This window comes from Mastigoproctus giganteus, chromosome 11 (genome assembly GCF_048544385.1).
Source record: "Mastigoproctus giganteus isolate SK-2022 chromosome 11, ASM4854438v1, whole genome shotgun sequence".
NCBI lineage: Eukaryota > Metazoa > Arthropoda > Arachnida > Uropygi > Thelyphonidae > Mastigoproctus > Mastigoproctus giganteus.
In genome coordinates, this window is record NC_143585.1 from 147,061,419 (window position 1) to 147,087,899 (window position 26,481).

The following is a 26,481-nucleotide window of genomic DNA, read 5'->3' on the forward strand; positions in this document are numbered from 1 at the left end:
TTTAGTGTTTAAAAGTAGACTACAATTATAAGTTAAAACCTTAATTTTCTAATTTTTCCCTTGACATTCATAATTTGCATGGGTTCTCCCCACCTAAAAAAGCTATGCATAGGGCCAGTGACTCTTTTAAGCAGGTGTTGATCATAGATATCATTTCAAGTTTTCAAATTTATTTTGAAGTGGAGTGGTAATAGTAATATTATTCGCCATGTAGTGCAAGGAAGCCACAGGCTTTTGCTGCACTGACAAAAAAAAAAAAAAAAAAAAACCAACCAAGTAGATACTCTTACGTTTGTTTATTAGTACAGCATATCAAATAATCAGTTATATTAATATCTGATATTAGTTAAAAAGCAGATAATATTATATCAAACATTTTTTCTTTTATTTTGAAGTAACTCGTTAAAATCATTGAAGAAACTCAATGTCTTCTGTGGTCTTTAATTTTAGGCATTAAAATGCTTGTTGAGAACTATAACATCAGCCTGCTGAGTACAGGTGAACCCCACTTAACGCTGATAATTCGTTCTGGAAAAACAGAGCACTAAGTGAATCCGCGCTAAGCAAGTGCTACATTTCCATAAGGTAACATGTATTTGTGAGTTGCGGTCGGTGCCGTAGGATATTTCCTAACCCATAATAAACGGTAGTGAAAAGATGCACAAACATTGGTCAAATACAGTGGATTCTGGTTATTTGGGCCAACGGTTAATCGGGACAGCTGTTTATTTGGGGCAAATCTTAAAAAACAGAACCCAATCGAGAAAATCACCAGGGTTTACTTCGCTTAATTGGGACAACATGCCATTTAATCGGGGCAGGAGACTGCACCATGGAGATTACCCTACAATTGTCTCTGACCATACCACGTGGTTCCATCGGATTTCTGGAGGTCACAACAATAAAACAATTAGCGGTCACCTATTTATTGGAATTTCTGTTAGTGAAATCTATCATAAACTGATAGTAAACTCGATCTTATTGAATTTGCAATAATACCGACAGCTGGAATTCTATGGGTTATTATGGTAAAATGTGTTTACACTTCCATGGAATCTTCAATCATATAAAAAAAATAATTTTCAGAATCTTCTCTTCATTCCTATTTTTAAAGCTTCGTAACTTTTACTCCGTTCTCACTTGTGCATATCGTGTTACTTGCAATTTGTGTGTGCCGTGTTCTTTGTTATTGATTGCTTATCTTTTTACTGTTTTAAATTTTAACCCCCACCCACAAATGTCAGTGAACAGAAATGTCAACTAGTTAATATGTATGTATTGCAGTATGGATTAATTATTCCGATTATCACATATCATTTAATTGTTAAGGTAATAAAGGGTAAATTTGTGCTTAATATATCTTTACTTTTATAGCCTGTGGATAATATTCCTCCTATTTTCACTAATTAGAATCGCTGTTTAATAGAATTAAAATTCAATTCACAAACGTGATCACAATGACCGGCGCTTACTATACATCGTATAGTGAACGGTACTTTACTATGATGAGTCCATAGTAATGTGATTTGATTGTACAGTGAACCAATTTAAAGCGGGGGTCCATTGTATTTTTAACTATTTACATGAAACTTCGGATAATTGGGGCAACTGCTTAATCTGGCCAAAATGCACTAGTCCTGATGTGTCCCAAATAACCGTAATCGACTGTATTTGTACATATAAAATATTTTGCATTACATACGTATATAATTATGTGGTAACTACTTACGTATCAAAATTAAACTTAAAATTCCAATTAAAATCATGAATTTAATTGATCTAAATCGATTTTAATTGATTTAATTTAATTGATGAAGTTAATCATGAAAAATGTGTCGATTTTGGCCCTTTTCCTGATAAACTAAAAGGGGTTTTAATTTTAAATCTCTCACAGTGTTACCACCCAACAATAAAGTCAACCAATCCTTCGCCACTTTGAAACCTGGCATGTGTTTTTTTCTTTTTTCAGTGAAACTTCTTTTGGGCATTTCTTTCCAAAAAAGTCCTGCTTCATCTATGTTAAAACCTTGTTGAGAACTATAACACAAAATATCCCTCTTCAGTAATTTTAACAAGTTCTTTCATGAAAGTTTCAGCTCCTTGATCTGCACTTAAGGCTTCTCCCTGGATTTTAAATTTTAAACCTTACCAGTTTTAAATGGTTCCACATTTTTTTTTTTGGTGAATTTTCTTGAGATCATCATATAGGCTAATCTCTCTCTCTCTTTTTTTTTTTTTTTTTGTCTTTTATAATATTTAGCTTAACTGAATTCTGCGTTGGATATTATCTTCAATAAAATTATTTATAAAGTCTCTCCATTTCAATCCTAATAGCCGGCCCAGCCCTTGTAGCTTACAGTGGAACAGCTGTCTTTCCCGCTGCTAAAATTAATTCTTTATTTTTTATAACTGTTCTTACAGTTAAACTTGCCAGTCCTAAATTATGACACACATCCGCTTGACCGGAATCGATTCGCTTCAAAACGTCTTAATTTTCAAATTCAGTCTTTTTCTTACATTTATAGTCTTCGTACTGCATCCTGACGTTGTTGCTTTTTCATTCTTATCCGCCATTATTAACTCTTTGAAAATGTAACTTCGTTGGTTGCATTAATTGTGATACAGTGTTTGAGTAAACTGTCCATTATGCACAATGTCTAATACTGTACTGATTTATGACTAGACTTCAGATAAATGCATATAACGCAAATATTACAAGCAATATACTTGATCATTTTTTAAAATGTTGATCTCGGAATTATGTAACAAGTCACTGTACTGCAATTAAATTACCGCGTCAGAGTGTGGGGAAATTCTCAAGTCGGCGTGGGAAACGTTTTAATGCCGTTTTGCTATTCATTTTCAAGCTATCAACTTCATCAAATGAAATGATTTCGTTAAAAGTGCCAAAAATGCAATCTGTAAAAGAGCGTTATAGTGATTTGTGACAGCGTTATAGTCAGATATGGGTTATAATATAAGAACAGTGTTATAGCAAATCAGCGTAAAGTGAACCGCATTATAACGAGGGCTGCTGTATGTCAATTTTCAGTAGGGTCCAGCAAATGTTCTCAAAAGTTGTTGAATAAACTTCACAATTTGTACTCCCCCAATGCAACACAACAATTTCAACATCTTGTGCTCTATACAATTAGTACTGTAAAATGCAGTATTAAATTCAATGTTTTTATTTTATAGTACAGACCTTTTTCATGACATTCTAGCAACTTCAGCAAATATGTCTTTTGACATTAAAAGGCAGTTGGATTTAACGGAAGACATATCCTCATATACACTGAAAGAACAGAATTCATGGGGCTCCTGGGCAATGCAATGCTGTCTCTCCTCTCGCTAGTGGATGAACCCACCACTTGGCAGGTATATAGGTACACTGCATTCACGTTAACTGTAATGTGATGTCAATATGGATAAATGTCAAGTTAACCGACTTTGAAAGAGGAATGATAGTGGGTGCCCGATACATGGGTCACCCTATAGTGGAGATGGTACAGAAATTTCACCATCCCCATTCAACAGTATCAAGAGTGCATCAGGAATACACCACTTCCGGAATAATATCTCATTGTGAACTTGGCCATCGCTGTCTGTCTTGCATTGTTTCAGCCAACCAGAGAGTGACAGTGGCACAAATTACCACCGACTTCGAGGGAGGTGCCAGATACGTCTCCATCAATTCAATCCGGCAATCAATATCAGCAATAGGTTATGGGAGCTGCCGACCCACCAGAGTCCCATTGCTAACACCATAACACAGGACTCTATGCCTCAACTGAGCAAAAAAACATCGGCACTGGACCTTGGATGATTGGAGACAGGTCTCCTGGTCTGATGAGTCCTGTTTCCAGTTATTTCCAGCAGACAGGAGGGTGCATATTTGGCGGAAACTGCACAAAGCTACGCACCCATCTTGTCAACAAGGAACTGTTTAGGCAGGTGGACGCACCTGCCTTCTGGGCCATGTTCAACTGCCACACGTTGGGACCCACCTGTGGTATGTCTAGACACATCTCTGAACGGTCCAGGTTACATGTCCATCCTTGCAGACCATCTGAATCTCTTCATAGTCATTGTGCACCCACAGGGCAATGGACTCTTCCAGCAGGACAATGCACCTCCCCACAGAGCTGTGATGACTAGAACATGGTTCCAAGAGCATTCCACAGATTTTGCCAGTGTGGAATGGCCTCCCCATTTACTGGACTTGAACCTTGTGGAGCATCTTTGGGATGATGTGGAAAGGAGGATGCCATTGGCTCCTCCGCCCAGGAATGCAATCTAATTATGGACAGCCGTGCAGCAAGCATGGATGGAAATACCTGTGGAATGCTTTCATGAACTAGTGGACTTGATACCTTGCCGTGTGACTGCCTTATCTGGGTGAAAGGTCGGCCTCCCCATTACCAGATAGATATCCCATGATTTCTGTCCACTCAGTGTAATCCGTTAAATTATGGTTTTACTGTGTTAGTAATTCTGTGATTTGTTGACGTTTATGTTAATGGCCCATCTTTCATTGGATGATTGCATGGTTATTTGCTTTATTTCTTAAATTCACAGTATTGCTGAAGTTAAATCCTTAAATTTTGATTTGAATTGCTTTCCTCTTTGTTCATTAGGAAAAGCCTCTGAAAGCTAATGATGGACCTGTACCATGGGCTAACATAAATAACCTTACATTTGTTGCTGAGCAAGTATCACATCATCCGCCCAGTAAGTCTATTAATATTATTAATTTGCATGATTAGCATTTGGATTTTGTATATATAAATTCTTCATTGTAATAGATATTGTAATAATAACAGTTTGCCAAACTTGATTGTTCTTCTTTTCTTTGAGTTTGTTATTGTTGTCATTATTTAAAAATTGACCAAACATGTTACCCCATTAAAACATGCAGATTTAACATGGAAAGCACCATATACATCATCACAAAAACCACAAAAGATATTTAGAATGGTCAGTAATGCAGAATGGATTCATTGCGTCTTCTGCACATTACAGTCATGTGACAAAACTGAATAATTATTTACAGTTACAGAACTACTCAACATTCAGAAGTGCTGATTTATTTGTGTCTTTTTATTTTAAACATCCTGTAATATGTAAACATAAAAAAACATAAACATGCTTTAGTATATAAACATAAAAAACATAAATGTACTTTAATATATAAACATATAAAAGGGGAAAAAATTTCTATTTTAGCTTATCCCCTTCGAATATGTCTGCTTTAGATATAGAAGGTGCCATTTTTTTCTAATGCTTCATCTGGTAGAGGTTACATTTTCTTGATGATTTTCTTTAGGAATAGTAACCACTTCTTTCAAAAATTTCTTATATTACTTTGTTTCATTGATGCTCGTGTTTTTTTTTTTTTTTTTTGTCATCATGGTGTTCGCAGCATGTGTGATTGTATTACTTTTTTTTTTTTTTTTTTATGTGAACCCCAAACACGAGAGGTATTAGAACCTATAGTACTTAGTACCATGCTTGGGTTAACTTCCATAGTAAAGCTTGAGTTTTGTTCAAAAAAATGAAGAATATTTACCATGCTTGGTTCTGCAACAGCCCAAGTTATCTTTTCAGTTGTGTCAGTGTTCTCTTCTTCTATACGGTGCCTCTGCAGCCAGGTGGGAAGGAGCAGCAGTGCGTAGCACACACTTCTTGATTAGACCGGGGTTCGAGCCCTTCACCACCAAATACGGAGGATGCGGGAAGGTCAGGGAATGACCACTGCATATCCCGGAGCAATATGGCCTTAGTTGCTAATGCTCCTAAAAACCAAATAACAAACAAACAAACATCTTCTTCTACATCTAAACAAAGTACATCATCTTGTTTCTCAGGAGTAACGAAACTATCAATGAATTCTCGATCTGAGAATGATTGTATTAATTCAACCTTATTATCAACAGCAAGTTCTGCATCAATATCTCCATCTTCAAGGCTATGTATAGGATTTTCTATTGCAGTGGATTGATTTGTTTGAATTATTTCTTTAGTGCTGCTCTGCCTTCATCAGATGGTAAGTCAGCAGATGTAACACTTGGCCATAATTTTCTCCATGCTCTCACAAGAATGACGGGTTTCACAGTATTCCAAGCAATTACTATAGAATATATTGCATCTTTATTTGTGAAGCCCTGTTGAAAGTTGAAATGGAGATATCCTTGCTAATCATTTGTTTCATAAAATCACTTCTGTAATGTATTTAAAATTTTGAATAACTCTGTAAACCAAATTTGATTGGCTGATTGAAAGAAGTGATATTGGATGGTAAATAACAGGAAAAAATATTTCCACAATCAGAATCTAATTTGGATTTATGAGGATGGGCCCTACAGTTATCAAGAAGTAAGACACATTTGGAATTTGGACTCTTTCCCCATATCATTTAAATTCTTTTGAACTGCTGGAACAAATTCATGAGTGAACCATCTAGAAAAATTCCCTTCAAGGCTTGTGGACAATGGTATTTACCAATTACTAAAGGCATAATTCTGTGTTGGCCCGATACATTTGCACACAAGAACTGTCACTCTTTCTTTATTTTGCTTAAAACCACTTGCACTTTTTTCTTTGCAACCTGCCACGTTGTTTTTGTGGCAAACATTTTCAGTAGAGACAGGTGTCTTCGGCATTGTATATTTGGTTAGTTGTAAGATTTTTGTCTTTAATAAGCTTCTCAAATGTCATACTATGTTCTTTAGCCACTTTAGTGGTATATAAAATTACCACCACTTGTTCAAAAAAATGAAGAATATTTACCATGCTTGATTCTGCAACAGCCCGAGTTTTTTTTTCTACTTGTGTCAGTGTTCTCTTCTTCTACATCTAAACAAAGTACATTGTCTTGTTTCTTTAGTGGTATATAAAATTACCACCAATAAATTGTCCAGGGGAGAGGTTCTGACAACCACTCTCACCCCACAAGGCACAATAACCACTACCTGGGAGGAGTCAATTAATGATATACTCAATACCATTTTCCAGCCACCAATCTCTGACCTCACATCAATACAAGCCCAACTGTGTACCTCCAATGAGTGCTACACCATGCAGGAAACCGAAGAGCCCTTCACCCCCAAGGAACTTCATTGAGCAGTATTGAAACTCAAAGACAGAAAGTGCCCAGGTCCTGACCTTCTGGAGCCCGAGATTGTAAAAAGAGTAACAGACTACAAGCCATACTTACCGCTGAACCTTTTCAACCACTGTCTGGCAAAAGGATTCCACTTCATTGGAAGACAGCTAATCTTCAACTTTTTCTCAAGAATCCAAATAAACTGCCACAACAGCCAACATCATACAGACCAATTGCCCTCCTAACTGTTCTCAGCAAACTCCTTGAGAGACTGTTCTTCCGAATTCACAAGTATTATACAAACCGACTTACCCTAGCCCTGTTTTACAAAGTAGTCTTTATTCCAGTCATCTCATGCTGCAGGAGTCTGGTATCATCGGGCAACTATTGTCACAAATCAGAAGAAATTAGCCACCATTCAAAGAGCAATACTACTTACCATCACCAGAACCTGCTGCACGGTGAGTACTCCTGCTCTCCAAGTCCTCGCTGGAGTCCTCCCTCTAGATCTTGAAATAATTAGATGCTTTGTATCATCTGTCCAAAGGAATCTCCACTACCACCATTGGATTCACCACCAACCCAGCAATCAATTGCACGACAGAGTAAAGACGCCTTCTAGCTCACCTGCAGCAAGCCTGGCAGGACAGATGGACGACATCCACTAAGGTAGCAATTACAAAGAAATTCATCCCTGAAGTAATGTTCACGTTCCCAAAAGCCATGAGTTGATTTTCCCATGGCCTCTACATAACATACCTCCTCACAGGCCACAGGTCGATACAAGAAAAATTAACATCTCTGGGCATCACAGATGATCCATACTGCCACTGTGGCACTGATGAATCTTGGTACTATATAATGTATGACTGTCCTGACTATGAAGACTTGATCTATTCTGATCACAAAGATTATTAATTTGCCAAAGGACCAAGAACATATACTAATTCATATGTTCCCATGACAACTATAAATACTTCACCACTTTTGCACAGGATGTCTTCAACAGCTGAAGAACATTAAGGAGCCTAAACTGCCAAGAGCAATAACTTGAGACAGATTCTGGGCACCCCTCTCCAGTAGCATCAGCCGCCGACCTCATTGAAGTTCAGTTGAACTGAAATTCACTTCCTTTATCCAAGTTCCATCGGGTTGATATCTGCAACTGAAACTCCAGGCAAGATCAACCAGTACCTGATCCCACTGAAGACTCCAAAACCCAGACACTGGAAACACCATCAGCTTTTCTGCCACAAACCACATTGCCAATTAAACCAAGCACTTTAGCCCAGTTTTCTTTTACTCTCCTCCCCAGCCAGGGGGGGGGGGTTCCCTTTCTCTTGGTGAGGCCTGGGCCTGCCTCACTGACTTTCTGGTGTCGCCTTCTCTATCGGGACCATACCTCTGTCTTTTCCCCGCAACCTTCAGCTTCCCCCCTACTCTGTGTATCTCATAGTGTACACCCCACACAACTTATCAATTAATAACGTCCAAATTTAAACCATAATTACATTACTGTTGGTCTTTTATATTCTAGCATTAACCCCCTTTTTTATTTTTTTATTTTATTTATTTATTTGTTTATTTATTATTTTTTTTTTACCTAGTCCTTGCCACTGAAATCTTTGGAAACTAGGTGGCAGGGCCTGCCAGAGTACAAAAATCTACTGGGTACCTGACCTGCCTCCCCGGGGCCAAGTGCGGTAACGGTGGGTCCCAGCAGGGGCCCAATGGCTAAATGGTCAGAAGAACAACGGTACACAACACCCACATCCGTCCACTCCCCACACACTTTTTAAATCTCTGGCCTTCGCAGAGTACTCTGCTACACAGAGTACACAACATGGAGATGGGGGGAACCCCTGGTGCCATCAGACAACTAACACACTTTGTAGAAGTTGTTTAGCCATATCTTGAGTATTGCATACAGGTAGGAAGCCCCATTTTAAGAAGCATGCAGATCTGTTACAGTGGGCAGAGATGAGCTACAAGGTTAGCGAGGAAGAGTATTCTTAAAATTCCAAAAGAGTATTCTTACCAAGGAAGACTTCATTTTTGGAAAGAACAGCATATGAAACTGCATGGAGATTGAAGTATTTAAGGCTCAGGATTGAGTAAACTAAACATGATTGATATACTTATTCTTGCTCGCTAAGTTGGAAAGCCAGATAGTTGAAAAAAAGATGTGTGCAAATTTGCTTTCAACTAGTGGGTAAAAATTATTCGAAAAACTACTATGTTATTATTATTATTATTTTTATTATTATTATTATTATTATTAGCCATATGGTGCAAGGAAGCCTGATGCTTATGCTGCACCAGCCAAAAAAAAATTCCTGCATGACCCGGAGAGAGAGATGTCGAAGGGAATCACCAAGAAAGCAAGAAAGAAAAGAATGATGATATCCAGCTCAGGACCCTGGTTTTGCCAAGCCCATACTCACCAGATGTTGAGCCCCCTGGGGATATTGGCATATAACATACAGTATTTAGGTTCCACACTTTTTGAGAATAAAGAAGATACTATACCTTGTTGAGAAAACAGGGGATAGTTTTTGACATTAGATTTGAATTTACATAGATTGTTATTTTCAGGAAATACATGTGAAGGAAGGTTGTTTCAGAAAACAGAATTTGAAGGGATAAATGTGGAAGAAGAAAAGTTGGTTCTCTGAGTTTGAAGTTGGATAGTAAAAGAATGCCGAGTGTTGCATCATGTATTCAATTTGGGAATGAGGGTAGCCTTTGGCAGGCAAAGTTTTTTTCTGTTTTGTTAACTTAAATTGGCATATTAACTTATTTTCTAAAGTAGCTTTATATTCCTAGTTACGATACTTAGTTTAAATTTTAACTTAGATAGTGATTTTGTAGGTTATTACTTAGTATCGGTAAGGGTATCCAATCCATGTGTTTTACAAGTTTTGTAGCTCCAGTGAACGGCAAGATTTTTAGCTATATTTAGCCGCTTTATTGGCTAATTGTTATATTAAATTATTTTCTATAAGTAGCTTACAGACCTAGTCAAGATCCTTGGTATATTCTGAATTGAGACAGCGAGATTTTGGAACTTAATTAATACTTAAGTGTTGGTAGATTTACCGTTCTTAACTTGCGGCCATTGTTGTACGATACAACGTTATATCCCGAACTAGATAGCGTTAGCTTAGCATAGTATAGTATAGTACAGTGTTTCTCAATGTTTTTACTCTTGTGGCACATTTTCCAAAGAAGAAAAATTTCGCGGCACACCTACTTAGTCATAGAAGAAGAAATTTCTAAATTAAATAAATAGAACGAAAAATAATATTAACAATTTTTTTATTTATACTTATATTATATTTGTGTTATGCACACAATTCTTACAACCAAAATAAAATATTCGGACAATGATGTTAAAATAAAAACGATGCTAGTTTTTTTTTTAAGATTTCTCAGCACACTTGGAAAATTTTGCGGCACACCCTTTGATAAAAACTGGTATAGTATATAATATTATTAATTAATCAGTAAAATTTATTAATCTTTTAAACTTCATTGTCAATTAAATTGTACTTTTTAACTAAATACATATAATGACTTAGATTTTACAAACGTAACATTATTAATTAATACATAACTTGATACGGAAGTTATATAACCGAACTCGGAGATAATACTCAATACTGAAAAAGTATATAGAGATATATAGTGTTATAAATACGTTGGGATACAAGTTTAGGGTTATAATTTTGTACTGAAATTAAAACTTTATTGAAATTGAATCGAAATCATCACTCAAACCAGAGCAGCAAAGCGAAAGGCTCAAGCTAATGGGAGTGATGTGGCTCAGGGGAGAACTGAGGGGGGCAGTTGCCCTCTGAATTACAGTCTTTTAAAATGCACTGCTTGCTTGATGTTTGTGGAGCAATCAGGTATGGGACATGATATTGCCAAGGGGGTCTTTTTGTGTGTGTGTGTGCAATCTAAGGAGTGTGAGGAAATCAGCCGACTATTCAGCATTGTTATGGGCATATATGAGAGCTTGAAGGACAGGGTGGATGCCTTTGAAGGATCTAAATTAAGGGGGGGGGGCATCAAACTCTCAGCTGCCCACATCAATGCCAGAGCTTGCACTTGATCATCACGCAACACAGCGGCAACCCCCAAGGCAGAATGCGCTGTTCCCACAGGAACTAGTAGTTGTTGGTGACTGTATTGTCAGGGAAATGGAGAACATGGTATGTAAAAAGGATAGCTGGAACAGGACCAGGGTATGTCTGCCAGGGGAAAGAATGATGACATTGTTGAGCGGATATCATCTTTTAAGGGCACAAAAGGTGATATTGTTGTACATGTTGGCACTAATGATATTAAGAGTAGGAGACCGGCGGAATTACTTAACAAGTACAGGTCGCTGTTGAAAAAAAGCCGTAAATTAGGGTTGAATTTGAAAGTGTCTGCAATTCTGCCGAGGCACGATAGGAGGGAGTATATGATGAGAGCCTTGTCAATCAATTCGGCCCTGGAAAGATTGTGCAAGGCTCAAGGGGCAAAATTTTTTTTCAGCCTGGGCTGTACTTGTTAACAGTAGAGACTGCATCTACACGGATGGGATACACTTAAATAGAAAGGGTGCAAGAATATTTGCTGATGCTATTGAGACAGTGTTAGGTGGGTCGGAAAACTGCTAGCTTGGGGGGATACAAGGACTAATAGATTAACAGTAGCCATTGGCAGAGGTGAAAGTGATTCTTGCACTGCTTCTATTGGAATGAGCATAAGCCTGGAAAACAAGATGCAGGATATTTCAGAGAGTTCTGGGAGTCATTGCGGTACAAGTAAACACATGGGTTGTATTCGGGTAGCTAAGAATAGGAACAGGTGCATGTATACTTGCGTGTACACCAATGCTAGGAGTTTGGTAAATAAATTTGAATTTGAGGTATCGCTCAAAGCATCAAAAGCGGATATTGTTGGGATATCAGAGACGTGGTGTCACACTGATATCAGGAATTCAGAACTAAAATTTGGGGAGTACAACGTCTGCAGAAAGGATAGACAGGATAAGAAGGGAGGAGGGGTTATGCTATTAGTTAAGAAACACATAAAATCCAAGGAAGTGAAGCCAGTCGACATTGCTGAACTGTGCAGTGTCAAGTCAGTTTGGTGTGACATAAGCATTGTGAGATCAAAATTGAGAGTAGGAGTGTCTTATAGGCCTAATGACTGATGAATATAATAAGAAACTGTACAGGGAAATGGAGTGGGCCAGTAAATCAGAGAGTCTTATAATGGGGGATTTTCATTTCCTAGATATTGACTGGAATTTGTGGGTTGGTCACTCACATGCTAGCAAGGCTTTTGTTGATGATTTATTGGATGATTGTTTTCTACATCAGCATGTTTGGGAGGCAACTAGAGGGAGTAATACTCTTGATCTGATTATCATTAGTGATTCTTCATGCATTAAGAATCTGCAGATAAAGGAACCACTAGGTAGCAGTGATCACAGTGTGCTGAAGTGGGATTTACTCAAAGAGGTAACTACCATCAGGGGTAAAGGGAAGGGTTTTTGCTTTCGTAAAAGCGGGTTGTCTGAGACAGTATTTAAATTCTATACGGTGAGACCAACTTATGATGTTACCAACAGCAAATTCAAAATGGGAAACATTCAAAGAATTTGTCTTGGAAGCTACTTGGCTTTACATACCAACTAAGAAATATTCTTTAAGATTTAGGCCTAAATGAATGTCAGATTAACTAATGAGACACATGGCAGAGAAGAAAAATGCATGGGATTCATATAAATTAATGGGTGACATGGAAGCCTATGATAGATATTCAGACTGGTGTGGAAGAGATAGGGGGTGGGAATTATAGATGCTAATTCACAACAACAGGACCCATGAAATTATCTATAGAAAAGGCTTCCAGCACGAACAGAACATCTATGAGACACAGAGCGAGGAGACTTTAGAAGAGAGGGGGGATTATAAATGGAATTCAGAAGGATAGTGGGGAAGTATCTGTGAAAGAAGCATGTGACAGCGAGTGGAGAAACGTTTACCGAACTGCCCTCTTTTGAATAGAATTTAGGTTAGAAGGCTGGTAGAGGTTTTGGATGAACCCAGATATGGGAACAATATTGCATGGTAGGGTGGATCTGAGATTTGTACAGTGCGAAGCTATTTAGAAGAAAAGTAACACCAAGTCAAAAGTAAAAACCCCAGTTTTTTAGATGTAGAGGAAGTTGTATTCATAATTTGGTTATGTTAAGAGAGATTAGAAATCAGGGTAATCCCCAAAGAGATATGAGTGTCATCAATCATAGGAGCAATAGACTCCTTTTTGTATCAGGGTACTATACTTCCATTTGATTTGGGAGGAAGTGATTTGAGATATATAGTCTCCGATGCTTCGAACAGAGCATCACAGTTGACCGAAGTTTTGGCTTGGATATTTGCCAGTAACATGAATTCCAAATGGACACCGTTTAGATTTGGTCTGTGACCATCTTAATTATGGCTACCAGTCACTGCACTTCAATAATTACAGGCAGTCGCTGTATCTCCAGTGAAGGTATGTTATCCTCTTTGTTATTGTATTATTCTTTGTTTCTCCTCTTTGGAAAAAAAATTTTTTTTTTTTTTTTTTATGCATCTGTAAGCTTGGTCATGTTTTCTGTGGCTTTTTTTTTTTTTTTTATGACTATTTCTTTACAGATTCCTTTCATCCTTTCCTTCTTTGCTTTGTGTTGATTCTATTTCACCACTCAGTATTTTTCTTTGCCTTCTTCATGTATATAATAATACTTTTTATGTATTCTCTGTCCTGTCAGGTCTGTGATACTTTCTGTTATCCAAGTTTTTCTGAGCTTGTTTTGATTTGTTCCTATCATAGGGAATATAATCATAGAGCAGCATTCCTTTGCTGCTCTATGATTATATTCCCTCTGTAATTTCATCTATCTTTCATATCTGTGGTTCTAATATATTTTATCTTCTCATGTTATTTTACTTGGGCATTTCTCTTGGATCCTATTTTTTCTATATTCCATCTTGGTTGTTGGTGTTTTTAGCTATCTTTTTATATTTAAGAATGCTTTTCATTACCACCATATTATTGTCACTCTCAATATCACTATAGATTTTTGCACTACTTTATCATGATTCCCAATTCAATAATTCACTATAATATAGAAATGTATTTAGTATTTTATTATTATATTCCTATATCTGTGGAATTTTCTAAGTGTATCATCTTCTTTTATCTTCTTTGTATTAGCAGCAAAGGGTTCATGCTGTTCACAAAATTCTACCAATGTTTCTGCTTTCTCATACCTTCTCCCCAGGCCATATTGTTGTACAGTTTTTACTGACTGACAACCTTCTCATAATATCACATTCCAATCTCCTATTATTACCTTCCTTTAAGCAACTTCAGCACTTTTATGTTTTAATATAATTCTTTGATTTGCTCATCATTGTATTCAGACGTTGGTATATAAACTTCAGAAAATTTAGTGTTCAAATGATATAGTAATCATTGCATGTTCCTTCACTTTTTGCCAGAATAATACTTTTATTGTGTTATTTCATTGGTTGCATCCATTTAGTCTTAGGCTCTATTCTTTCTTTAAAAATTATATCTAGGCACCACGCTCTTCCTTCATCCTTTTGAGAAAATATTATCTTAAAAAGGATACTCCTTTGTAATATCCTTAATATCCTTTGTAAAAAGGATAGGTGGAACAGGACCAGGGTATGTCTGCCAGTGGCAAAGGTTGATGACGTTGTAGAGCGGATATCATCTTTTAGGGGCACAAAAGGTGATATAGTTGTACACGTTGGCACTAATGATATTAAGAGTAGGAGACCGGCAGAATTACTTAACAAGTACAGGTCACTGATGAAAAAAAGCCGTGAATTAGGGTTGAATTTGAAAGTGTCTGCAATTCTGCCCAGACACGATAGGAGGGAGTATATGATGAGAGCCTTGTCGATCAATTCGGCCCTGGAAAGATTGTGCAAGGCTCAAGGGATAGAATTTTTTTCAGCCTGGACTGTACTTGTTAACAGGAGAGACTGCTTCTACAGGGATGGGATACACTTAAATAGAAAGGGTGCAAGAATATTTGCTGATGCTATCGAGGCAGTGTTAGGTGGGCCGGAAAACTGATAGCTTGGGGGGGGGATACAAGGACTAATAGTTTAACAGTAGCCGTAGGCAAAGGTGAAGGTGATTCTTGCACAACTTCTATTAGAATAAGTAGCGACCTGGAGCGAGGGGTGTTGGGGGTTTCAGGGACGGATGGCACTCATCGTGAAACAGGTGGGTATATGGGATGTGTTAGAGTAATTAAGAATAAGAATAGGTGCATGTATACCAATGCTAGAAGTATAGTAAATAAATTTGATGAATTTGAAGTGTTGGTCAAGAAATCAAAGGCGGATATTGTTGGGATATCAGAGACGTGGTGTTCTCTCGGATATTGTTGGGATATCAGAGACAGGTTCGGCATTCCTCAGATATAAGGAATGCCGAACTGGAATTTGGGGAGTACAATGTGTACAGAAAGGATAGACAGGATAGGAAGGGAGGAGGTGTTATGCTGTTAATAAAGAAAAACATAAAATCAAAAGAAGTGCATCCAGTTGATATAGATGAACAGTGCACTGTTGAGTCAGTTTGGTGTGAAATAAGCACTGCGAAAGCAAAAATTAGAGTAGGAGTGTGTTATAGGCCTAATGACTTGAATGGGTACAATGAACAATTGTACAGAGAAATAGAGTGGGCTAGTAAATCGGAATGTCTTATAATGGGGGATTTTAACTTCCCAGATATTGACTGGAACTTGTGGCTTGGTCATTCACACACTAGTCAGACTTTTGTGGATTTATTGGATGATTGTTTTCTGCAGCAGCATGTTCGAGAGGCAACCAGAGAAAGTAATACTCTTGATCTGGTTATCAGTAGTGATCATTCATGTATTAGGAATTTGCAGATAAAAGAACCACTAGGTGGCAGTGATCACAGTGTACTGACGTGGGATTTACTTAAAGATTTAATTACCATCAGTGTTAAAGGAAAGGGTTTTTGCTTCCGTAAAGGCGAGTACAGTGGTCTTCGACAGTTTTTAAATTCTGTACAGTGGGATCAACTGACGATGTTACCAACAGTAAATTCTAAGTGGGAAGCATTCAAGGAATTAATCGTGGAAGCTACTAAAAGGTTCATACCTATTAAGAAATATTGTTCAAGGTTTAGGCCTAAATGGTTGTCAAATGAACTAATGAGACTCGTAACAGAGAAGAAAAATGCATGGGATGCATATAAATTATCAAGCGACTCAGAAGCCTATGGCAGATATAAGTTAATCTGTAATCAGGTCACAAAGGAGGTTCAGCAGGCAAAGGCAGATTACAAGAAATCCTTGGCAAAAGATGCTAAGAAAAACAGCAAGGATTTCTTTACTTATATAAACTCTAAAAGGAAGGGGATGAATCTGATTGGTCCACTTGACATCGATGGTTCGACTGTTGATGATCCTGCTCAGATAGCAAACAAACTGAATGAGTATTTTGCATCTACATTCACACGTGAGGAATTATTAAGGTTTGAAAATGGCAGAAGGTTATCAAATTGTAGCAAGATACTTAATGATTTTCTAATAACTGAGAGCAAAGTGGAAGAGAAATTGTTGAAGTTAAACGTAAGAAAAGCACCTGGGGTGGATGGGATCTATCCAGTTATATTAAAGGAGGCGGCAAAGCAACTAAGCAAACCCTTAGCCATAATTATGAGAGCATCCTTGGACTCGGGAGGTTCCCACGGACTGGAGATGTGCAAATGTATCCCCAATTCACAAAGGGGGATCGAAGGGTGACACGAGTAATTACAGACCAGTTAGTTTAACTTCTGTTCCGGGTAAAATAATGGAGTCACTGGTTAAAGATGCATTGCAGGATCATCTAGACAAGACTGCAGCAATAATTCAGACACAGCATGGGTTTGTTAAGGGAAAGTCTTGTCTGACAAATTTGATAGGATATTATGATGTGGTTACAAAGGAACTGGATGCAAAAAATAATTTTGATATCATATATTTGGATTTCAGGAAAGCTTTTGACACTGTTGCACATGGAAGACTATTGTACAAATTGGAGCAGAATGGTATTAAGGGTAAGTTGCTACAATGGATAAAAGGATGGTTAAGTGCTAGAAGACAGAGGGTGGTAATCAATGGGTGCTGCTCTTCTTGGACTAAGTGGAGTCCCACAGGGTTCGGTGTTAGGTCCACTGTTGTTTTGTATATTTATCAATGATGTTGATGAAGGTATATCAGGCTTAGTGTCGAAGTTTGCAGATGATACAAAGGTTGGCAGGGTTGTTAATGACAGTAATGGCAGTGTGCTACTGCAACAGGATCTAGATAATTTGGGCATATGGGCTCTTGACAAATGCAAAGTACTACATATGGGTAGAAGTAACCCCAGAGAAACGTACCAACTGTGTGGTACTACACTTAAGGTGGTAGAAAATGAAAAAGACCTGGGAGTAATTGTGCAGGCAGATATGAAGTTTTCTGAGCAATGCAGACAGGCTGCCAGGGCAGGTCATGGGGTTTTGTCAATGATATATAGGAATTTTGCTAGCAGGGAAAAGGAGGTGATTATCCCTCTGTATAAGGCAATGGTCAGGCCACGGCTTGAGGCCTCCAGACCTGCGTACAGGTCTGGAGGCCTCATTTTAGGAAGGATGTAGATTTACTTGAGCGTATACAGAGAAGGGCAACAAGATTGGTGAGGGGAGTGAAGGGATCCTCTTACCAAGAGAGGCTTAAGTTCTGCAAATTGCAGTGGCTGGAGACTAGGCACCTGCGCGGTGATCTGATTGAGGTATATAAGGCCTTGAATGGGTTGAGCACGCTGAATTCTGATGGGATCCTTCCACTTGTTCAGATTACGAACCTAAAGGGGCATAAATTCAAATTAAGAAAAGACAGATGTAGAATAGATGTGCGGAAATTTGCCTTTAGCCAGCGGGTGGTTAATTACTGGAACAAACATCCATCTGTCGTGGAAGTTGATAGGTTGAATAAATTTAAGGAGGAACTGGACAGGCATTTGGAGGGAATGGTGTAATTTTTTTTTTTTTTTTTTTTTTTTCGGCTGATGCTGCATAAGCTCATACATTTGCTTTTTTGCATCACATGCTACTACTACCACTCAGAAGTCTCCATCTTATTTCACTTATTTCCTGTATATCTGTCTCTTCATTTCCATTTAAGGTTTTCCAGTTTTCCACATTGTTGTGCAGTTCTTACATTTCAAGTGGCTCTTCTTCTACAAGTTTTTGCTGACTGACAGCTGAAAAATCCTTGTCTCCTCTTCTGCTGCTCATAATTTCCCCTGTTTGTGCCACCAATTACACAATTCTAGGTATTTCTTTGAGTATTTCTTTTTCTGACTGCATTGTACCTGGGGAAAACCCAACATTTCTTTGATTTTATATTTTTATTAAGCCTTTTTGATGTTTATGACACAGACTAATTTTTTTTTATGTATTTTATAGTTTCAGCATTCTATGCAGAACATGTTGATAAAGGTATCAGTCGTTGTGCTCATATATGGACTAAATCCAAATTTCTTGGTCTTTCAATTGGTGTTCACATTGTTGGACAAGGAAAATTTATATCTAGCAAAGTGTAATGGAGATTATGTTATCACTTTTCCAAATGGTTATGGCAGGTAATTTAAATTCGCAATTTGTAGAGCTGAATTGTTTCTCAAAATTTTTTGTTTATAGTCCTTTAATGAGATAAAAAAAATAAAAATAATAAATAAAATAAAAAAAAACACAATAAGCAAAAATTAGCAATTTAGATTATCCTGTATGATGATATCACTTACCCAAGATTATCACATTTACAATGGCAACAGGCTTCAGAACTATTTGGTCTCTCTCCCTGTCTCAGTGTGTAGATATCCTGTTTCTTTCCACATAGCAGTACTTTATCAAAGAGGATGTTTTCTGTCTTCACCAAAAGCCTCATACTCTACAGCTGTTCTAGACTCAGAACAGCTGTACTCGAACAGCTAGACTCAGAACAGTAGTTTGAGACTCAGAACCCTCAGTTTCCACCATACATCAACCCTGGATAATCACATATCTCTGTTGGTGCCTCCCACAATAAGGATGTTGGATTGGTCGTTAGGAGGCCATTAATTTATCACAGTGGGAATATTTAAATGAAATATCATTTAAATATTCCCACAAAAAGTAGTTGATTGAATATATTCAAGGCTAGCAACACTGACAATCAAACAGAATTTTTGAATTTAAACCAGCCTTGGAGACACTGAAATGCAATTTTTTTGGGTCTCTGACAGTTGGTCACCCCAGCCATTAATCTCATATGTCGTCATATTTCAAGGATTTTAGGATTTTTAGATTAATAGCAACAGTGCTGCAGGGATGAATAATCATACTTAATCTTCTTCACTGAGAAGAAGACTAAGTATGATTTTTCAGACTGTAAGACTAAAAAAGATTGTTCGGATTGTAAGAATAATTATGATTTTTCTTCTACTTTTAATAGTGGGAGACGAAATCTGATAAATCTGTAGCTAGAGCAGTTATTTTATCATGTGATTTACCCAGATGATTTTTCTGCACAGAATACATTCTAGTTTATAATTTTTCTCTACCCATTCTTGAATTTTGAAATTTATTATGTTAATTCATGCTTTCCCTGCACCTAGCGCACACACACACAAAGATATCCTCCTTGGCTAGATCATGTCGTGTTCTAGACAGGTTTGAAAACACTTCACATTTTGCGCATTGTTTTAGACTGATGCGGTGGAGAATTGCCCTCTTTGGTTCTCCTGCCAGCCTTCTCTTTTCTCCTTCTCTTTTATTGTCTGAAAACTAGAAAAGATTAGTTAGAATTATCCAGTTTTGCAGTTTTCCGCCATTGGCAGTGTATTTTAATTATATTTTTCATTTCCCTCTAGCTCTATTACCACTCATTATGATACCCAAAAAGAGTTTGCAATGTCTGGTTTATTTTTTAATCACCAAATCAATTTTCAAAGAATGCAAGTGTTATTCTTTGAAATGAAATGGATCTCATCACATTGCACACCTGAGTGTGGACCAAAATTTTCAATCACTAATGAATTTTTGAATTTTAATGGAACTTTTGTGGTGTAGCTCATATTTAAACTCAAGATTTCTTTGAATTTATATTTGTAAAAGAATAAGAGAAGTTTACCTCAATATGATACATAGAACACTTCCGTATGATGCGGCGTCTCCGTAGCCAAGTGTGCAGGAGCACACACTTCTTGATTAGACCGGGGTTCGAGCCCATGACCACCACGGATGATGCAGAAAGGTCAGGGAATGACCACTACATATCCCCGCAGCAATATGGCCTTGGTTGCTAATGCTCCTAAAAACCAAATAACAGCAACAACAACTTCCGTATCATACTCACCAGAAATTAAAACGAAAACGATTAAAAAATTTCTGGAGAGTATCATACGGAAGTGTTCTATGTATTGTATTGAGCATTATAGCTGTGGTTCATACTATCAAATTTAAATTTATATATATTTTTATTAAGACTTTTTGATGTTTATGATGCAGACTAATTTTTTTTATGTATCTTATAGTTTCAGCATTCTATGCAGAACATATTGATAAAGGTATTAGTTGTTGTGCTCATATATGGACTAAATCCAAATTTCTTGGTCTTTCAATTGGGGTTCACAATATTGGACAAGGAAATGTGTATCTAACAAAGTATAATGAAGATTATGTGATCACTTTTCCAAATGGCTATGGCAGGTAATTTAAATTTGCAATTTGTAGAGAGCTGAGTTGTTCCTCAAATTGCTATTTCTGTTTACAGTCCTTTAATAAAATAAAATAATAAGCAAAAATTAGCAATTCAGATTATCCAGTAAGATAATATTATTTGCACAAGGTTATCTCATTTACAATGACAACAGGCTTCAGAACTGTTTGGACTCTCTCTCTCTCTCTCTCTCTCTCTCTCTCTCTCTCTCTCAGACAGTTCCTTTCAAAATGATATATTCTTTTCTTATAAATTATGCCTAAATATTTGGTTACAGATATAAGAAAATTCTTCAAAATACATAGTAGTAGAGACATTTATGTAGCATCATCCAAAAAGAGAAAAAAAAAAAAAAATTTCACATCCATTCCCGCTATAAGTTTGTCCAGTTCCTCCTTGAATTTATTTAAGATATCAACTTCCGCAACAACAGATGGGTTTGTTCCAGCAATCAGCTACTGGTTGGCTAAATGCAAATTTCCGCACATCTGTCCTACAACTGTCTTTCCTCAATTTGAATTTGTGCCCCCTCAGGTTCGTAATATGAGCAAGCAGAAAAATTCCATCAGAATTCAGCGTACTCAACCCATTCAGGCAATACACCTCAATCGGATCACCTCACAGGTGCCTAGTCTCCAGCAGCAATTTGAAGAACTTAAGCCTCTCTTGGTAAGTGGATCACTTCGTTTCCTCTCACCAATCTTGTTGCCCTTCCCTGTACACAATAAAGCAACTCTACATCCTTCCTAAAATGAGGCCTCCAGACCTGTATGCAGTACTCAAGACGTTGCCTGACCATTACCTTATACAAAGGGTTAATCACCTCCTTTTCCCTGCTAGTAAAATTCCTGTATATTATTGACAATACACCATGACCTGCTCTGGCAGCCTGTCTACATTGCTGAAAAAACTTCATATCTGATTGCACAATTACTCCTAGGCCTTTTTCATTTTTTACCATCCTAAATGTAGTACTACACGGTTCAACTCTGGGCTTGCTTCTATCCTTATGCAGTACTTTGCATTTGTCAATGTTCAACTTCAACTGCCACTTCTCAGTCCATCTTCCCAACATTTCTAGATCCTGTTCCAGTAGCACACTGCCATTACTGTCATTAACAACCCTGCTAACCTTTGTACCATCTGCATACTTGGACATTTAGCCCGATATACCTTCATCAATATCATTAATAAATATAAAAAAACAACAATGGGCCCAACACTGAACCGTGGGGGACACCACTAATAACATTAGTTCACAAAGAGCAATGTCCATTGATTACCACTCTCTGTTGTCTCCCATTCAACCATCCTTTTATCCATTGTAGCAACTTGCCCTTAATACCATACTGCTCCAATTTGTACAGTAGTCTTCCATGCACAACAGTATCAAAAGCTCTCCTGAAATCTGAGTATATGATATCAAAATTATTTTTTGCATCTAGTTCCTTTGTAACCACATCATAGTATCCATTCAAATTTTCACACAACTTAACAAACACATGCTGTGTCCGAATTTTTACTGCAGTCTTGTCTAGATGATCCTGCAATGCTTCTTTAACCAGGGACTGCATTATTTTCCCCAGAACAGAAGTTAAACTAACAGGTCTAATTACTCATGTCACCTTTTGATCCCCCATTTGTGAATTGGGGATACATTTGTACGTCTCCAATCCGTGGGGGACTTTTTCTGAGTCCAAGGATGCTCTCTTAATTATAGCTAAGGGTTTGCTTACTTCCTTTGCTTCCTCCTTTAATATAACTGGATAGATCCCATCCACCCTAGGTGCCTTTCCTCTGTTTAACTTCAACAATTCCTCCTCCACTTTGCTCTCAGTTATTACAAAATCATTAAGCTCCCTGTTAAAGTTTAATAAGCTGCTGTCCTTTACTTCTCTAACGAATTCCTCATGAGTGAATTTAGATGCAAAGTACTGATTCAGTTTGTCAGCTCTCTGAGCAGGATCATCAACAGTCAAACCTTCAATATCATGGACCAATCTGATTCATCTTCTTTTTTCTAAAGTGTGTATAAGTAAAGAAGTGCTTGCTGTTTTTCTTAGCATCCTTTGCCAAAGATTTTTCGTAATTTGCCTTTGGCTAGGACCTAAAAAAAAATTTACATATACATACCTATATAAAATAAACAGGTACATACACATACACACGTATATTCTTCGTTAGATGCATGGGGTTTGCACTAGTGTTTGAAGAGCAGAAAATTGGGTGTAACATATTTTAGAAGTATTTATGTTTCACTGTGTGGGGCTTTCGCTTGTATACAGGTAGAGTGGGGGCAAGGGGACTGAAGGCTGTGGGGAGAAAGAAGTGTGGAGCCAATAGGGAAGGCAGCCCCGGTTTTGTCAGTGGTACATGTCCAGGCACCACCAGAGGGAAGAAAGGGGGTGGCAAGGGAAAGAACAGAAAAGCATCCACATTCCCCCCACCAGGGAGTAAGAGTGAAAGTTGAACCGCTTAGAGGAGCGGCTCAGGTCACAATGGTGCATGTGTGCAGTTAAACTGCTGTTTCATCAGGTAGGTTGTAGTCTTTCCTGGGACATTGTCCCCTCCTTGGTTACAGGTTTCTTGTGTGGTAATTGTTCTTTCTGGGATAGGATCCTGTCCAAGGCTTTAGGTCCTGTTAGTTTGGTGTCACATACAGTCTCTCAGTTTGTTCCATCCCGGTAGATGGCCATTTGCATCTTCTTCCTGGAAAAGACGTCCTGCACATAGTGACCGAAGGCCACACACTCCTCCTCCTGTGTGTCTAGGAGGTGGTTTTCTTAATTGTGGGGTAGGTATCTAATTTCTGTGATGAGTCTACATCTGAGACCATCGTAGTTTTCACATTCATGCATGACATGGTGCCATGTTTCCAGTTCTCCACAAAGGCAATGTTCTTCTTCAATGATGCCCAGAGCACTCAGTTTCGCCCTGAAGGGGCCCATGGCCGATGAGGAGGAATGTGGTGTTAAGGCCTGGGTAGTACCATTTGGGAGCTTTGGGATATAATTTGGTAACTTGCGGAACAAATTTTTTTGTAATCGCTCCTTTGTCCATATCCTTCCATCTTCTCTGCCATATTTATGTTAGGGGGTCCGCTATTCTTTGCTTCTCACTTCGTTGGTTATTTGTGACCCCGATGGTGAGGCCATTATAGGTAGTTGGGGTTTCCTTTTGCTAGCAGATACATTAGCCCGCAGTGGGTTACCTCCAGATCCAGTGGTAGGACCCCTGCCAGGACCTGCAGGGCACTTGTGCTCACTGTATTGCACACTCTGGTTATTGTTAGCAGTATATTGCATTGTATCATTTCCAATATTCTTGTGTTCACTACCGTTCCCGTTTTTGTATACCCTATGGGGGATCCATATGTTATGGATGGAATGAAGATAGCCTTGTACAAGGACAGAGTTTTCCTGTTTAAACCCCGATCCCTGCGTGCTACTCTGCGGACAAGTGCTGTATATTTCTGCAGTTTTTCCTTCAGATAGATTAGATGCAGTTTGAAGGATAAGGTCTGGTCGATGATTATGCCCAGATATTATTATTATTATTATTATTAGCCATATGGTGCAAGGAAGTGTGAGGCTTATGCTGCACCAGCCAAAAAAAATTTGAGTTACCCTGTGTGTGTGTGTGCGCGTTTGCATGTGTGTGTGTGTGTGCGAGAGAGAGAAGTAGAAGGAAATCACCAAAAAGAGAAGAATGATGATATCCAGCTGAGGACCCTGGGGTTTGGTATCTCTTTCCTTTAACTGTAACCTAATTGACAATTTTCTAACTTCATTTTCACCAAATGCCTTTGATGAGGTCCGTCAGTCTGACTGTTTGTCCTGCTATTTTGATTTGTGGCAGTCGTCTTAGGTTTAGCCTTCCTTTCAGTAGCATTGAGTCCATTTTTTTGGGTGTTATTTTTAAAGCTTGGAGATTTGCTCTATCTTATAGGGTTTCAAGGGCTTGTTTTGCTTGCGCTTCGAGTCCCGATCTCGAGTCTGCCTAGATCGGCAGCACGAGGTCATCTGAAAAAGCATGCATCTCGCCTCTCCCAAGTCCATGTTGAAGAAGTCATCAAATACCCTGTTCCACAGGAGCGGCCCCAGGACTGATCCCTGGGGACCGGCCAGGTCAGTTTCTTGTAGGGGGTCATTACTTGGGCTTTCCTGTCTGTGAGATAGGTTTTAACACTATTGTAGAGGTTTATTGGTATCCCGGCTGGCCAGTACGCTTGGCCACCAGAGGGTGCCGAACACCCTGGCAAAATACAGCGACGACAAGGAAGTATTTCTTGTTGCATTATGTTCTGTATGGCGTTGATGGTTGACGATCCCAGCCTAAAGCTGTATTGCTTGGACGAGTTTAGGGTTGCTTCCTTGTAGCAGTTGCTAATCCTTTTGTGCAATATCCTTTCATAAAGTTGCTGAGTGGTGATAACAAAGCTATGGGTCTATATGAGCTCAGTTTATCCTGGGGTTTGTTTGGATTTTTCAGGATCAGTTTTAGGTTGGCTGTCCTCGAGCTGGAGGAAAACTGGCCTTCTTGGAGAGTGGTAGTAAACAGCCGAAGTAAGAGTTCCAGCATAACCTCCACAGCTTTCTTTGCCATTTCTGGCTCGATTAGGTCCAGGCCAGGACATTTTTTGTTTCTGGTTTGCTGTGCCACCTCATGAAGTTCATCGGTGGTGAATGGAGGCTCTTGGTATTGAGTCAAGTAGACTTCATTTGCTTGACAGATGGCCTGCTGACCTGTTAGTACTTCCAGCAGATCCTGGCTTATGGTGCTAAGGATATTTTTTTTTTTTTTTTTTTTTTTTGAGTCCTCCTGTGTTGCAGTGAGGGCTCCCTTTGCCATCTTTATTGCGGTCATCACTTCACCTCTGGGGAGTTTATTGGTGGTGATTTTATACACCACTCCCCAGGGATTCGGGTTTCCTGTTAATTGCATAAGTCCCCAAGATGATTTCTTGTTCTTCTTTGTGGTTTCCGTGTAATAGTTTCTGTTTTGTCTGTATTGTAGTCTCAGGTCCATTATTTCTGCCTGGGGTCTTGTTCTCCAGGCCCTTTGATATTGCTTTTGCTTTTCTTGGACCTGCATCTTGAGCCCGTTCAGCTCTGGGGTCCACCATGGCATGGCTCCTGTATTTGGAGTCTTTCTTTTCATGGCCGTTTCAGCTGCCTTTGTGATAATGCACATTATCTCCTGCTGTAGCTGATTGGGTCTCCTCTCCCGCCGCCCCCTTCCTGTCTGGCCATGTCCACCATATATTGTTTTCTTTTGGTGGAGAGACATTCCTGAGGCACCTCCATAGCCAGGTGGGCAGGAGCGGCAGTGTGTAGCACACGCTTCTTGATTAGACCGGGATTTGAGCCCATGACCACCAAATACAGAGGATGTGGAAGGGTCAGGGAATGACCACTGCATATCCCCCGAGCAATATGGCCTTAGTTGCTAATGCTCCTAAAAAACCAAATAACAACAACAGACATTCCTGATAGACTTCCTGGTTTGCTTTCCCTATTGCAAATCTTGG

At 38.5% G+C, this 26,481-nt stretch overlaps 1 protein-coding gene across 3 annotated transcripts in view; it reads left to right on the forward strand.

Moving 5' to 3' along the window:
• The window catches only part of LOC150078504 (oxysterol-binding protein-related protein 9), a 607,385-nt gene that overhangs the window by 433,554 nt on the left and 147,350 nt on the right, over positions 1-26,481 (forward strand). For all 3 annotated transcript variants that reach the window (XM_090385178.1, XM_090385176.1, XM_090385177.1), the window contains 2 exons: positions 4,638-4,731; positions 20,767-20,941. In XM_090385178.1, the coding sequence (XP_090241304.1) occupies positions 4,638-4,731; positions 20,767-20,941 (269 nt within the window). The remainder of the gene's footprint in view (positions 1-4,637; positions 4,732-20,766; positions 20,942-26,481) is intronic.